Here is a 14,298-nt window from a genome sequence, read left to right as displayed (position 1 = left end):
ATGAGGAGGCAAAATCCAATTGTGCAGCATCCGTGGTTGCCATTAACCTGTCTGTGTACTCCTACGGCCGCCCATTCCTCTCCACCTGACAGCCGGGGCTGCCCAGCACACGCTGCCCCAGCCGCCCGGGGATTTGTTTCTGCCTGCTGCAGCGGCACAGCCAGCTCTGCTGAACTGTGCCGCAGGCGTTTCTCCAGTGCTTTGCTCTTCTTCCAAAATGGAGAGCTGGCTAAATGTTCCCCGATGAGCTGGGGAGCCATGGCATGGATTATCAGAGCAAGAGAAATGGTGGCAGCACGTGGTGGGCAGCTGCAGGAGGAGCTGCCGGAGCAAACCACAGCTCCAAACCCCAAACCTGAGGCCAGGAAAGAAAATTACATTGGATGGTCCTCAAAGAAGTGTCCTTGGGATAGTTGGCATTCAGCTTGTAGCATCATCTCCAACCAGCACAGCCCAGCACGCTCACGGCACATGGCAGGGCTCTCAACACTCGCTCGACGGCAGCTTTTGAGGCTGGTTTTGGAAGCACGGGTGGGTTTGTGCCAGAGGAGGTGGCTGGGTGGGTGTTAGAGGGGTCAGCACCACGAGGTGTTTGGCTGGAGCCCCCTCGGACGTGCTGGCAGTGGCTACCAGGGAGGAAAGGTGGCATCTGGACCCGCATCGCTCAGCCCCGTGCTCGCCCTGGCCTGTGGAAGGGCTGAAAGCGAGCTGATGGAGGGAGCAGGGGAGGAGAGGTGGGGAGGAGGTGCAGCCGGCCCCACCAGCCACCTCGTCTCTCTGCATCCCAGCTCCATTTGCAGATTTATTAAATCAAGAGCCAATTTCGACGTAATTTCTTTCAAGCAGCTCCACCTCACAGGTGTGCGGAATTTATTTGAGATAAAGAAAACCATTACAGAGAGACAGCAATCTTCAAAGACCACCTCGGAGACCTGAGAGAAATAAAAACACTAGCCCGTGCAAATGTGCAATTAAGTTTCAAAATACTCGTGTTTCATGAAAAGCTCCGTCCCTGCAGAGAACAGGCCTTTAAGGCAATTTTCCCAAACCCTATTCAGCATTCACTCAAAAATGCTTTTTAAAAACAACATGTGATTTTTTTTTCCCCTCTCTGCCTCGCTCCTCCTCCCCCCTGTGCTTGCTCCATCACTCCCAGGTGGGACCCAGACAGCTCCGGCGGGGACACAGTTCCTCCCGTGTGGTGGGGCATGTGGGGTGCAGGGGGGTCCTATTCAGCTCCGTCCCATCCTTCAGTCATGTCAGATCCACAAACCAGGAATTTTTAGAGCCAGGTTTGTTATTCAGGGAGAGCGTGACACCAGCGCGGCTCCGCCTGGGGACGGTTTTCTGGCTATTCCCAGCTGCTGGAGCTTCGCATCCCTTATTCATGGGTCACCCTCCGCTCAGTGATTAATTAAAAATGCATAATTAACCTGTGGAACGCACTGCCACGAGGTATCGGGGAGGCCAGGAGCTTAGCAGGATTCGGGAGAGGATTATATGTTTAAATGGATAATGAGAACATCTGCTGGTACATTAACAGGGATCAAGCAGAATTAGGGAGAAGAACCCGGCTCGTCGCCAGCACAGGGTGCGGGAGGGCACCCCCGGGGCTGGCTCCAGGGGGGCATCACCGGTCCAGTCCCTGACCACAGCAGAGACACCAATGTGCCCATGCACGCCTGGGGAAGAGATTTCAAGGCCGAGCAGGTGTGTTAGGGGACGAGGCCGTGCCACTGCAGGGCTGGTTGCCTTTGGGCTGGATGCGGCTGCCTGGGACAGTGGCATGGTCCCCGTGCTGGCAACTCCTTGCTAGAGCCCCCAACCCAGCAGCTACTTCTTGTTCTCAGAGGGCTGTGGGGTGCTGGGGGCTGACCCTGACCCCTGAGGACACGCCAATAGCTCAGCCACAGGGTCCTTAAAACCCTGGGAGAGCATCCATCAGCTGCAGCACCTCCTGCAGATGGTGCCACGCCTGCACGCGAGGAGAAGGGCTTTGCAGCTCCTCTGTGCTGCTGTCGGTGAGCTCCAAAGTTACAGCACACAACTAAGAAACCAAGGAAAGTGGAGGGGATGCAAGACCAGGCCTCGGCCAAGCTCCAGGCCAGCTTCAGGAGTGTGGCACATGCAAAGAGCAGTTGCTGGAGGTCTCCAGACAGCATGTGGCTCCCAGGGCTGAGCCTGGCACGGAGCCTTCTGCCCGTTGCAGCATCCCCCATCCACCCTGAGCTCCATGCCAGTACACAGACACCTCCCACCACCCCACCTTGCACGGGTAGAACAGACCACTTGCTTTGGTTCATATTTTTTCCCCCAGCCACAGAAGTTTTCTTGGAAAAACCTGGCAGACAAGCCAGCAACTGCAGAGCAAACTCCAGGCCGACAGCAGGATTATTAAATCCCCATTCACAATCCCCTCCAGGTTCAAGAGGCTGCTCTTCTGCATCATAAATCTGCTGCTCCATCGCCAGCTCTAACTGATGGTTGTGCAAGGCCTGGGAAACATGACGTCTTGGGGTGCAGAAGTGCTAACTCTCAGCAATGTCCCCAAGGGGAGTATCCTCAACCCTTCACCCAGCAGCATGACCAGGGCAATGCCAAGCATCCAGCACAGCTCCAGCTTTGCAGCATCTTGGAGCAAGGAGAGGAGCATCCCCTGCCTAGGGGAGATGCTGGAGCCCAGGGAATGCTCAACCCTCCTGGCGGGACCCAAGATGGTCCCGCTGCCCCTTTGCAGCATTTGGGAAGTGATGCCACAGACGCAGCAAGATGGGGTGACCGAAGGCATTGTGGGTGTCGCGGCACCCCCCCCGGCCTCATTGCTTGTCCCCCGGGACGAGGTGGCTGCAGCACATCGTGCTCAGCCTGCCGAGCGCGGAGGGGGCCTGCCGGGCCAGGGTTAATCTCGTTGTCACACTTTCCCTCCTTCTTGCTGGCTCTGCGCGCTTTGACCCGCTGTGAAATTGTGGCCAACAGCACTGAATATTTTAAGAGCAGCAATGCAGTCATGGCCGCGCAGCGGAGCAGCAAGGCAGGCCGGGAGTTGGGCTGGGCCCTCGCCTCCCCCCCACCACCGCCAACCCATTAGCACAGTTCAGGGAAACCTAAAAAATTCAAAAGACACTGAAATATGCAGCATTTTGCTCTCCCTGGAAATGACGCGCTTCGCTTCCCAGATGCTCCCGAGTAGGAGGTTGTAAATAAGCAGCTTTATGGCACGGGGGGTGTTGCTGACGGGGCTGTGGGCTGCTGCAGAGCCCAGATTGACACCCCAGTCCCTACCCTGACCCTTGCTGGGGACAGGTCCATGCTCGGACTGAGGACAGACACCCGCTGGCACTGGCGTCCACCCTCGCAGGTGCAGTGCGGAGGTACCAGACATTAAAGGACCTTCACCTCTCTGTCCTTGGCCTCTGCCACCTGCTCTCTGCCCCCTTGTCCCTGGGACATCCCCTCACTGCATCCCTCCTCCCCTCGGGCGGGCGGCCGGCCGGGATGCGGGTGCCGCAGGACCTGACGCAAACGCCTGTCTTCAGCACTTCTGCTATCTGGGGCACTGCTAGCAGCAGCGGCCAGGAATTAAATAAGAAAAAAAAAAAAACAAACAAACCACCCTATTTGCATAAACCTCCCAAAAAGAGGAGCTGGAGACTCAGCCTGGAAAGCCAGAGCGGCTGAGAGCATCAGACAGGGACCACCGGAGCTGCGAGCGAGTGCAATAAGTAGTAGGGGAGCCTCGCCTGGAAAAGGACACACTTTTCCACCGGATCCCTGCACGTCCCCAAAGTGCTTCCCCAAGGCTCGACACCCTGTCCAGGAGTGACATTGGGACACTTTTGCATTCAGGTCTTAAGAGGGCAGATTAATCGCCGTGTGCTGGATCTGTCACGCGCAGGGATATATATTCTTCTCGGAATTTACAAGTAGTTCTGTCTGAGAAATAAACAACCAGAGATAAAAATTACATTGTCACCGTGCAGGTGTGATCGATGGAAGAGACAAGCCCTCGCAGTGCCGGCAAGGTGCCACCGGCACAACCCGCCCAGGGAGCACCAGCCCTCGAGGTGGCCGGGAGATGCCGAAGGGGCACGGGGAAAGGTGGCTGGGTGCACTCCACCGACCCCAGCCTGCCACGTCCCCATCCCAAAGGCTGGGGAAGGTGGGGACGGCCACCAAGGCTATTCCCAAATGGAGAATATGCCGAACCCTGGTGAAAACAGTGCTGATGATGGGTGACTGTGAGGAGCACCCGCAGGAAGGATGCCTGGGGCAGAGCAGGCAGCGGCAGAGGGGGCTGCACCTTGTAAAAGGTAAAAACCCTCTTGGGCCCCATCTCGAGCCTTCAACCCCTCCCTCCAGCATGTTTCCAAGGTCAGCGATGGGCAGAAGGCAGAGCCGGGCAGGCAGCCGCCACAGTCCCCAGGGACCAAGGTGCGAGGAGAATTAACGCAGTTTACACCAGGCTCCTTTCTAGTTTGGTTTCCCCTTCATCTTTCTCTGCTTCCCGTGGCTGCATTGGCTTTGGCAGGGCTTGTCGTGGAGCACATGGCTCACCCAGGTCACTGCCACTCCCTGAGGAAGGACAGGCGTTGGCTCCTTCATAGCTTAAACCTCAAGTTGCCCTGAAAGCAGTAAAAAAGCTCCACATGGATCCTCTCCCCAGCCTTCAGCATCTCAAGGAGCCAGGACCCAGCTCAACCTGCTGGAATGGAGATCCCAAACCCAGCTAGGGCAGCCTGGCAGCCGGTCCCACAACTGCCTGCGGTCTATTAATAAACCCAGAGCAGCTGGTGGAGCCTCCACCGAGCCGGTCCTCGGGATTTATCCACATTGCTCTGCCTTATCAGCCATGCTTTTCACAAGCACTTAAATTCAGGAGGAAAAGGAAAAAGTGAAATCAGATAGAAATGCAGGTCTGTTTGCTGTTTTCTCCAATGAAATGGTTCTGGGTAAACAGCAGACGCCTTTGATGAAATCCCAGCAGGCTTAAACAATAAAGCTGGTTACAAACTCAATCTGGCGCAGATATCAGATCTGAAATTGTTTCAAAAAAACATGTCAACATTTTCTAATGCTGCTGCAAAACTTCCTCGGCACCTTGCCACAAGCCTGCGTCCGTGACGCAGGACCTGTGCCGCTGTCCCGGCTTGCGTTGCTCCTGCCGTACTTCCCGTGGGGAGTCTCGCCCTGGCATCTCTGCACCCCCCAGCCTGCCTGGAGACCACTGAGCTGCGGGAAGATGCTCAGTATCACCTTGGAGACATGAGATGGACCTTCCTGCTCCATGCTCGGGGCACACCAGGCTGTTTTCCAGCTGTAAATCCAGTCGCCATCCCCAGGCACAGCCTGACCGGGGCTTTGCGGGGCTGGAGGTCTGGCAGGGTTGGATGAGGGGCATCAGCCAGGGCAGCCATTCATCTTGTCCCACCCCAGGGACAGCATTTGGTCCCTGGTTCATCCCAGGCGCCACCAAGATCAATTGACTTTTCCACGGAAAAACAATTTGCAAAGCGCTATGGTGGCAGAGAAGCACAGCCGGGTGCTCTGCTTGAGTTTTGCCTCCAGTGTGCCACCTCTGCATCCCGCTGGGAACCAGCCACAGCCCAGGGCAGGATGAGGCCGCGTGGTGATGTATGGGTCCATCCGATGGAAGGCCTGGCTGGAGGCACTGCTCAGCCCCTCTCCTAAACCCACAGGGACTTTGTCTGGCGGAGGTCGGCTCTGTCAGGACAGGAGGCGATTTGGCAGCTCCTGTTAACGTGGGCCCCTCTGTCAGCGTCGGTGTTGGAGTACCAGGGACCATCCAAACTTGGAAAACACGTGGAGCCAGAGAGTGATGAGGCAAGTCCCACGCTGGTGTTGCTGGGGGCAGCCTGCCAGCTGCCCAGCCCTGGCACTTCCCAAACAGGTCAGCACTTGGGGTCTCGGGGGGACACCAGGGGATGCAGGTCCCCAGTGGGGACTGGAGTGAGGGGGTGAGAGGCTGCTGAGGAGGATGTGGCAGGTCTGGGGGTGCCTGGGGCCCCCCTGCGCTCTGCACCTCCATCCATGAGGGAGCTACTCCCTGAGTGCGGGGACAGACACCAGCTTTCTGCGTTGGAGCCAGCCCTACACGCACCCTGTCCTGCACCCCTGTGGAAGACCCCAGCCCTGAGCTGACGCCTGACACAGCTCGTGTCCTGTGTGGCAGCAGGACAAGGGACAGCTGTGCTGGAGCAGCAAAGCCCTCATCCCTCCTGGGAGCTCGAGAGGACAAAGGAGACGCAGAAGAGGAAAAACAGAGCAGGAGCAGGAGGAGGAGGAGGAGGGCAGGCAGCTCTGGGGGGCGCGGGGGGCCAAGCCTCGGCTCCGGCACAGCACAGGGGGGGACGTGGCAGAGCTGACCCCTCTGCGGAGGTTGCCTTCGCCATCGATCCCTGCTGCACTCAGGCTCATTAGGACTGGGGAGCTGCTGCGAGCGGCTGGCGGAGGAGACAGACGGGGGGAGCGCTCGCTGTGGCTCCCTGGATCGTATTAAATATTTACTTTGTTTTGTTTTGTTTTTCCCAGCTATATTGATCAGAGATGGGGGGGGGGGGCGCGTGCGGTCGGATGTCAGCAGGGAAGAGCAGAAGCAACGGCTGAGCTGAAAAACGGAGACGGACCCTGCCAGGGTGCTCCCAAGGGCTGAACCTGCTGTCCCCAGGGGGACCCGTTGCTGTCCCCTCCCCCAGTGCTGCTCCCCCCAGAGCCATTCATCCCCCCCCCAGGGTCAGGACCAGCATGGCCAGCACAGAGGGGGGCTGCAGCAGGGCGGGTCCTCCTCCCCATCCCACACCAGCCCCATCTCAAGGGATGCAGGACGGGGGGATGCCCAACGCGACGGCACCTCGTGGCAGGGGGTATCCCCTCGCCCCGGGCCAGGAGGTGCCCCCCGCATCCAGGCTGGGCCCTGGGAGCGGCCGCGCAGCCGTCGCTGTTTCTATTTCGAGAGGAGCTCTACTGGAAAAGGAACAAAAGCCGAGGGAAGCTATAAATAGCCACCTCCTTCACACCAGCGCCTCCTCCGCCCCAGCATCCCGTGGCCGGGGAGGGGGGTCCCGCAGCATGCGACCACGCTCAGCCCTGCCATCAACCCCCCCCTCATTTTCGGGCCAACGTCCCCATCCGAAAACCAGAGGGAGTAAAGCCCTGGGGAATATCCGCCGCCGAAGCAGAACTGGCTCAGAACAGCGGTTTACCAAGTTGCCCGGTGACTCTGCCCAGCCGCAGCCCGGTTCCCGGGGGGTTTGCTACTGCCCAGCCGGGCTCTGCACCCACAAACACCCCTCAGGGATGGATTCAGCCCTCTGGGGATGCTCCTCTTGCCCCAGCACAGCCCTCCTTGGCCCTGGCTGCGGCTGGTGAGGAGCAGGGAGAGCTGAGCGGCTTGGGCAGACCTACTTTCAAGGCTTTAATCCTTTTTGCTTAAAGGATCTTTTTTTTTTTTTTCCCCCCTCGCTTTTTTTTTTTCCTTTTTTATTTTTTTTCCTTTTTTTTCTTTCCGCACGGCAAAGATGGGGTCTGATCAGAGGAGAGACGCAGGGAGCTGACAAGCTGCGGAGTACGGAGAGAAAGGAGAAAGAAATACATATTTATTACCCTCAATTATTAAAAAATAGATAGCAGCAGATCTTAGGCCCTGGCAGAGGCACTGCGGAGCCGTTTGTCTGAGGACTATTTTGTTTTTTAAATTCCATTGAAATTATAATATGCCGGGCTTGTTAGCACAAACACCCTGGCACATCCCTGCCGAGGGGGGATCATCCCAGCCCCTCTCCCAGCTCTGGTGTGCTACCCACAGGGCAGCCGTGTCCAGCACCCCATGGGCTGCTGAATTTGCAGGCAGCGAGGAGGCAGGGCAGCCTGGGGGGAGCAGGAGCTGGCAGCAGCAGGCAGCGGATGCAGCCAGCAGCCTTTGTCCCCCTCTGCCTTCACACTGGGGGACCAGAGGGGCTCTGATCTGTTCAAGTGCATCCCAATACCCAGATGCTCATTGACGCCCAGCCGGGCAAAGGTCTTATGGACAAGGGCTCATCCGGGCCACCATGGGCTCATTGCATGGCCAGAAAGCCACTGGGATGTTCTCCATGCCCGAAGATGGGCTTTGCACCTCTTGATGGCACCGTGGGGGTCCCGTGGCCAAGGGGCTGGGGTTTCCCCAAGCAAACCAGTGGAAACGCCGGTACAAACACAGCTGGGAAAAAAAAAAAAAACGGTTCCCAAGTGCGGCACACAGGGCTGGCGGAGCCGCTGGCACCTCCCCTCCGCTTGCAGGGCTGCCTCCATAAGGAGCCCTGCCAGCGCAGCAGCCAAATTCCCTCCTGCTGCTGCTCCCCAGTAAACAACGGCCGCAGCCTCCCCGTGTGATGGTGGTGCTGGGACTTGGGGTGCACGTGGAGCTTCTCCGTTGCCCTCCGTCTCCGGCACTATACTCTCCCCATGGCCAGGCACTGTTGGGATGGGATGGACCACCACGGACCCCCAGCCTACTGTGCCATCACTGCTCCGGGGCCAAAACCTGCTGCTGTCCCATCCCAGCGGCCACGAGCTGGGCAGAGAGATGGGGCCCTGAGCGCAACCAGCTTTCGGTGCTGGGAGTCACCGGGCGGTCACGGCACTACCAGCCTGGGCATCACAAAAAAGCTGCTCACCAAAGCCGGGCTGACTCCAGGCTGCCGTGCCCACTCCGAGCCGCTGTGCCAGCACCGCCGGGAAGCAAGCAGCCGGCGGGCACATGTGCTGTTAAAGAGGAAAAGGAGCTTTCTGCACCAAATGGAGCATTTTCTACTTAATAACCCCCCAATCCTAATCTGCGCAAAGAAGATTGCCCCCTGCATCTCCCCGTCCTGCATCTGGCGCTTGCTGCTGCCCGCACTTAACACGCAGGCAGAGCCACGGCTGTCCGATCGGCACGTGCCCTGCCCTCGGCAAAACGGGCAGGAGAAAGCCCAGCTGCTGGGGAGCGCAGGCGATGCCCAGTGCTGGGCGCAGGCATCTCCTCCATCAGCGCCGAGCCTCCATCATTTGTCATCAGTAAAAATAATATTCCTAAAAGTGTCCCCCCTGATTGTCGGGCGGCAGGCACAGGGCTGTGGGTTTCCATGGCGATGCCGTTCCATAGAGATGGTACGGGGGATCGGTGCTTCCTCAGTTTGGGAGATGGGACGTGGCACCCACATTGGAGCGGGGATGGCACCAGCTGTGCTGTTGGCAGAGGGACCTGAGGCCAAACCAGCTCGTCACCCCTTGGGCTTGGGCAGCATCCCCCAAAATAGCAGTGAAGGAGCACCCTCACCGGAGAGGACGAGGATGTTGCTGCATCCCAGTGGTGCCCCGGGGGCCGTGCCCTGCACCCCCTGCCCACGCCAGCACACAGACCCCCCAGTCCTCCTCACTGACTCCCACCAGCGTCCTGCTTGCTCCCAGCCCCACGGGTCTCCCTGCATCCTCCCGGCCCCCCACTTGTTGCTTCTGCTCTTAAACCAAATACCAGCCTCCTTTGGTGGGTGCCCAGTCAGGGCAGCACCTCATCTGTCCCAGCCTCCTAGAAACCCAACCAACAGTCACCATTGCCTGGGTGTTGGTGCCTCGCCTGCCTGCTGCTGCCTGCCGCTCCACCAAAGTGCTTTTTAAAGACATAATCTGCTGTTAATAACCAGAGTTTATACCGAACGCAGCTAAGCCCTGGGATCCCACTTTGCAAACAAAGCCGGAGTTTTCAGCTCTTCGGGGGCAGCTGGAGCAGCTCCCCGGGGTGGGGATAGGGAGCGACGTCACCCAGGGATGCCCCGCTGTGGGGCAGGGTGGGATGGGTGGCTGTCCCCAGGGATGTGGGGCTGAAGCAGCCGTGTCCTGGGTCACTCCTCTGCAACAGGGGAGGAGGGGGGGGCGGGGGGGGTTGCAAACACACTGCTTCGGGGCTGGTCAGGAGCTGGGAACACCCCAAAGTGTGGGTGGCCCTGGCCCTACCCAACCACCACCATGTCCCTCCAGGCTCCCACGCCTCCCTGCCTGCTTTTTGCTTCCAAAGAGGGTTTTGGCTGCCAAAACCCATCAGCGCTCTGGCTGTTTCCAGAGTCCCTGCCCAGCCTCGAGGCAACAACATCCCACTCGAGGCCTCATCCTGCACAGCACGGGGACCCACTGCCTGCGGCTCTGGATCCTGTGCCGCTGGCTCCAGCACCGACGGGTGCCTTGGGGAAAGGTGGGTGTGAAATCACACCGGAAAATGCATATTTTTACATTTCCCCAGCAGGTTCACCGATGTTTTTAGGGCAGTGCTTTGAGGCCACCTGGAGTGTCACCCAGAGCCTCGAGCACCTGGATGGGACCATGGGGCACCGGGTGTGACACTTTAGATAAAAACTGGGAATAACATTTAGCAGAGTGTGGCCATGGCTCTGGCCCTGCCAGGCTCCAGCAGCACAGGTCACAGAGTGGTGACGGCTCCTTCGCATCCCAGCTCCAGCTCCAGCCCCAGGCAGCTCTTGCCTGCCTGAGCCCTCCTCGTCCCCCCACAGCACCGCCGCAGGGACAGCCTGGGCCACATCCTGACACACACCCCCACCCCCAGCCACCTCCCCCCCTTACTTCACCAGGCACAGAGAGCTTGTGGCTTCCTCTCAGCTCTTTAGGAAATTAAACTTTTATAAGCAGAAAGGTTTCTGGGCTCTCAGCTACCCGGCGCAGGAACCGCAGCCCAGCCTGTGCCCGCACCCTGCCCGTCGGCTGCTCCGCTGCAGGGACAGACGGGGCCTGGACGCCCCGTCGATGGGCTGAGCGATGGCTGGGACAGGGACGAGGCTGCCCGTGACCTTGGTGTCATCCTTGACCTGGAAATCTCCTTCTCCTGCGTCGCCAGCGTTGCACTCCTGCCTGCGGCCACCTCCGGCAAAGTGCAGAGCGCTGCGCCAGCCCTGCCGACACCCTCACCCAGGCTGGAGCTGCACCTCATGCTGTCACCCACTTCCACACCACTGATGACGTCCCAGCACCCAAAATCCACCCTAAATCCCACCGGGGCTGCCCGGTGCCTCTGTGGCTGGAGCTCACAGGGTGTAGGAGGCCCAAAATGCCCCCAGGCATCGTGATGCTGCCCCGGCCATGCGGCCGCTGCCTGTCCTGCCGCAAACGCCTTTGCCCCACGTGGCACCGCGTGCGAAGCCGTCCCCCACCCCGTGAGCGGGCACATGGAGCTGCTTCACCCACAGCTCAGCTCCCACCACCTCTAGCCCTGCCATGTCCCCCAGCCCCGAGCCCAACCCCGGTCCCCAGCAGCGGGACGGGGAAGGCGGTGGCGGTGCCACCATCAGCCTGCGCCGCCTCCCACCAGCGCAGCCTTGTGCTGCCACAGCCCCCAACAAAGCCAGCGGCCCCCGGGCCCCACCGAGGGGTTTGGCCCCAGCCCTGCACCCCTCCGGCAGGTCTCCCCCTCACCCCCCATGTGGGGTGCCCCTCCACACCCTTCTTGGGGCAAATGCTGGGGACCGGGACCCCCCACCCAGGGACACCGGGCCACAGTGAGACAGGGAGGGGGGAGAGTCTCTCGGCGGGATGGAGGCCTCCTCTAACTGCCTGTTGAATTATTCAGGAATGGCATTAACTTATAAATGAGTGTGTTTGACTGATTTTGTGGTTGATGTACAGATAAATTCTAATGAAAGACAGCTACAAGATTTTAAATTATTAATTAGACTGCCACTTAACAAAGCCTATTTGGCACTCTATTTCCTTGCTTAACAAGACAAAAACTTTAAGAATAGGTTTTGCATTAGCCCACAGGCTCTTCAATTTGCATTTTGTTTTTCTAGCTCCAGAAATGAAAGCTGTACATCTTGACCTTAAACAGGCTACCCCTGGTGGGATGCAACCCTGCCGGCAGCCTCGTCGCCTGACTCCACCTCGGGCACCCAGTTTCCCAGCCTGGATGATGCTTTTCCTTCAGCCACCAGCACCGGGGCTGGGAACCGGGACTGAGAACCGGGGCTGCTCCGAGGGCTCGGGGTTTATGCTCAAGACCGCAGCCCGACTGGGTTAATACGCCGAACAAAGCCGAGGCGAGAGCCGAAGAGAGAGGAACATCCGAGCGCGAGGCCCCGCAGCCACAAGGTGACATTCCCCCCCGGTGGGAAAAAGCATCCCCGGGGTGACAGCGGGGGTTCTGCCCTTCCCGGGGGTCCGCACCCCGACACGGGGGGCTGCGGGGGGGGCTGCGAACGCGGCGTTGGCACCTATTCCCGCTACCGGAGCCTCGCCGGAGAGGGGCATGCGGTGGTGGTGGAGAGGGTTGGGCCCGGGGCTGCGTGGCCACCCCCTCCCCGGGGCATGGGACGGGAGCGGGGGGGTCCGGCCGGGGTCCCCCCGCATGGCACCGCTGGCCCCAGCATCGCTGTGGGACTGGCCTGGGCGCAGGCGGGGCCGGGGGTCGTGGCCCCCCCCCGCCCCGCCCCGGACCCCCGGGGGGGCCGGCTGCTCTCCTCGCTGTGATGTCAAAAAGCTCCCCTATGATGTCCCAGGCTGTTGCTATGGAAATAGCGTGATGTCACAGCGGAGCGATTCTCCTCGGGGGGGGGGGGGGGGGGGGGGGGGGGGCGGAACGGGACGGCTCGCCCCAACTTCCCCGCCGAACCCCCCGCGTCCCCCGGTAATCCCCGCTTCGCCTTCTCTCGCCCCGGGGAACGAGCACCGACACCCCCCCGCCACGCCCGCCGCAGCCCCCCTGCCCCCGGGACCCGCCGTACCCCGGGACCCGCGGGACCCTCCGCGTCCCCGCTCCTGCGGGACCCGGCGCCTGCCGTGCCTCTCCCCGCTCCTCCCGGTGCCCCCCCCTCCGCCCTCTCCCCGCCGCGCTGCGCTCCAGCCGTGCGCCGCCGGTGCCGCTCCCCGGAGACCCCGGGGGGTGCCCGAGCCTCGGTGGAGGCGGCGGCGCCGGTAACACGGCGGCGGCGGGGGGCGCCCGGCGGCGCGGCCCCAACTTCGGCGGGGAGACAAACTTCGGGGCCGGCCCCGCTGTCCCCAGTGCCCGCGGTACCCGGTGCCCTCCCGGTGCGGCTCTCACCTTGGCGGAGCATCTTGGAGCCGGGGCGGGCGCGGTCTCCCGGCGGCGGCGGCGGCGCTCAGAGCCGCGGGCGCGGCGGCGGCGAGCGGTAGCGGCGGCGGCAGCGGTGGCTGCTGCTGCACCGGGAACGCGGAGCCGGGGCCCGGGCGAGCGGCCCCCGCGGGGGCATGGCGGGCCGAGCCGCAGCGGCACCGGGGAGCGCCGGCCCCGGAGCACCGGGGAGCGCCGGCCGCGCCTCTGCCCGCCGCGCGTCCCGCCGCCGGCTTTTAGGGGGGAGCCGCCCCCTCGGGGCTGGGGCCGCCGCCGCCCCCCACCCCCTCGGACCGAGCCTATAAAGGGGCGCCCGGTGCCGGTGCCGCGCTGCCTGCAGCGGCGGGCAGGGCTGGGCAGGGCGGGGCGGGGCAGCGACGGGGCGGGCAGGGCTGGGCAGGGCTGGGCGAGCCCGGCCGGGCTCCCCCCTCCTTTCCTCCGCCGCTGCCGCCGCCGCCGCCGCCTCTCCCGCCTCCCGTGGACAGTTCGTGAAAGTGCCGCTGCTCCCGTTCCCCGCGCCGCCCCCCACCCCGGCCCTCTCCGCCCCACCGGGGGGCATGGCCCAGCGCCGCCCCCCCCCGGGGCTCCGCCGTGCCCCCAAGACCGGCTGTCACCCCCGCCCCATCGCCGTCCCCTCTGCCGTCGTATGGCCCCCCCACCCGCCCCGGTGCCCTGGTATCCCACCGGGGCTCTGCCGCCCGCCCCCCCCCCCGCGCCTGCCGCTGTCACGGCTGTCCCCGCTGCCCAGAATCGTCCCTGCCGCTCCCCGGGGACCTGCCATCCCCACCGTCTCCTCCGCTTTTTATCGCCCCCTCCGCCCCTCGGTGTCCCGCCGTGGTCCCGCCACCCGATCGGGGTCCCGTCACACGGTCAGGGTCCCAGCTGTCCCCTCCGCCCCGGCACGGTCCCTATAGCCCCTCCGGAGTCCCTGCCCCCCCTACGGTGCCCTCCGGCCCTTATCGTCCCGCTCTACCGGGTCCCTGCTATCCCACCGGGGTCACGGATGCCCCACCGGGAGCTCTGCTGTCCCCTCTGCCCCCCCGGTCCCTGCTGTCCCCGCGCTACCCGCCGCGGTCCCGACATCCCACCGGTGCCCTGCTGCCCCGGGGGGGTCCCTCCTGCCCCTCGACGCTCACTTTCGCCTACACCCCTCTGCCCCACCGGGGGTCCCGTTATCCCATCGGGAGCGC

General features: G+C 62.0%; 1 protein-coding gene across 1 annotated transcript in view; it reads right to left on the bottom strand.

Moving 5' to 3' along the window:
* RTN4RL1 (reticulon 4 receptor like 1) overlaps window positions 1-13,449 on the bottom strand; it is a 30,820-nt gene extending 17,371 nt beyond the window's left edge. The window contains exon 1 of the mRNA XM_074922753.1: window positions 13,079-13,449. Within this exon, the coding sequence (XP_074778854.1) occupies window positions 13,079-13,091 (13 nt within the window). The 5' untranslated portion in view covers window positions 13,092-13,449. The remainder of the gene's footprint in view (window positions 1-13,078) is intronic.
* Window positions 13,450-14,298: the final 849 nt, after the last annotated feature.

Source organism: Athene noctua, chromosome 19 (assembly GCF_965140245.1).
Source record: "Athene noctua chromosome 19, bAthNoc1.hap1.1, whole genome shotgun sequence".
NCBI classification, from domain to species: Eukaryota; Metazoa; Chordata; class Aves; order Strigiformes; family Strigidae; genus Athene; species Athene noctua.
The sequence above is the reverse complement of the archived record's forward strand: the minus strand, read 5'-3'. Positions and strand labels throughout refer to the sequence as shown.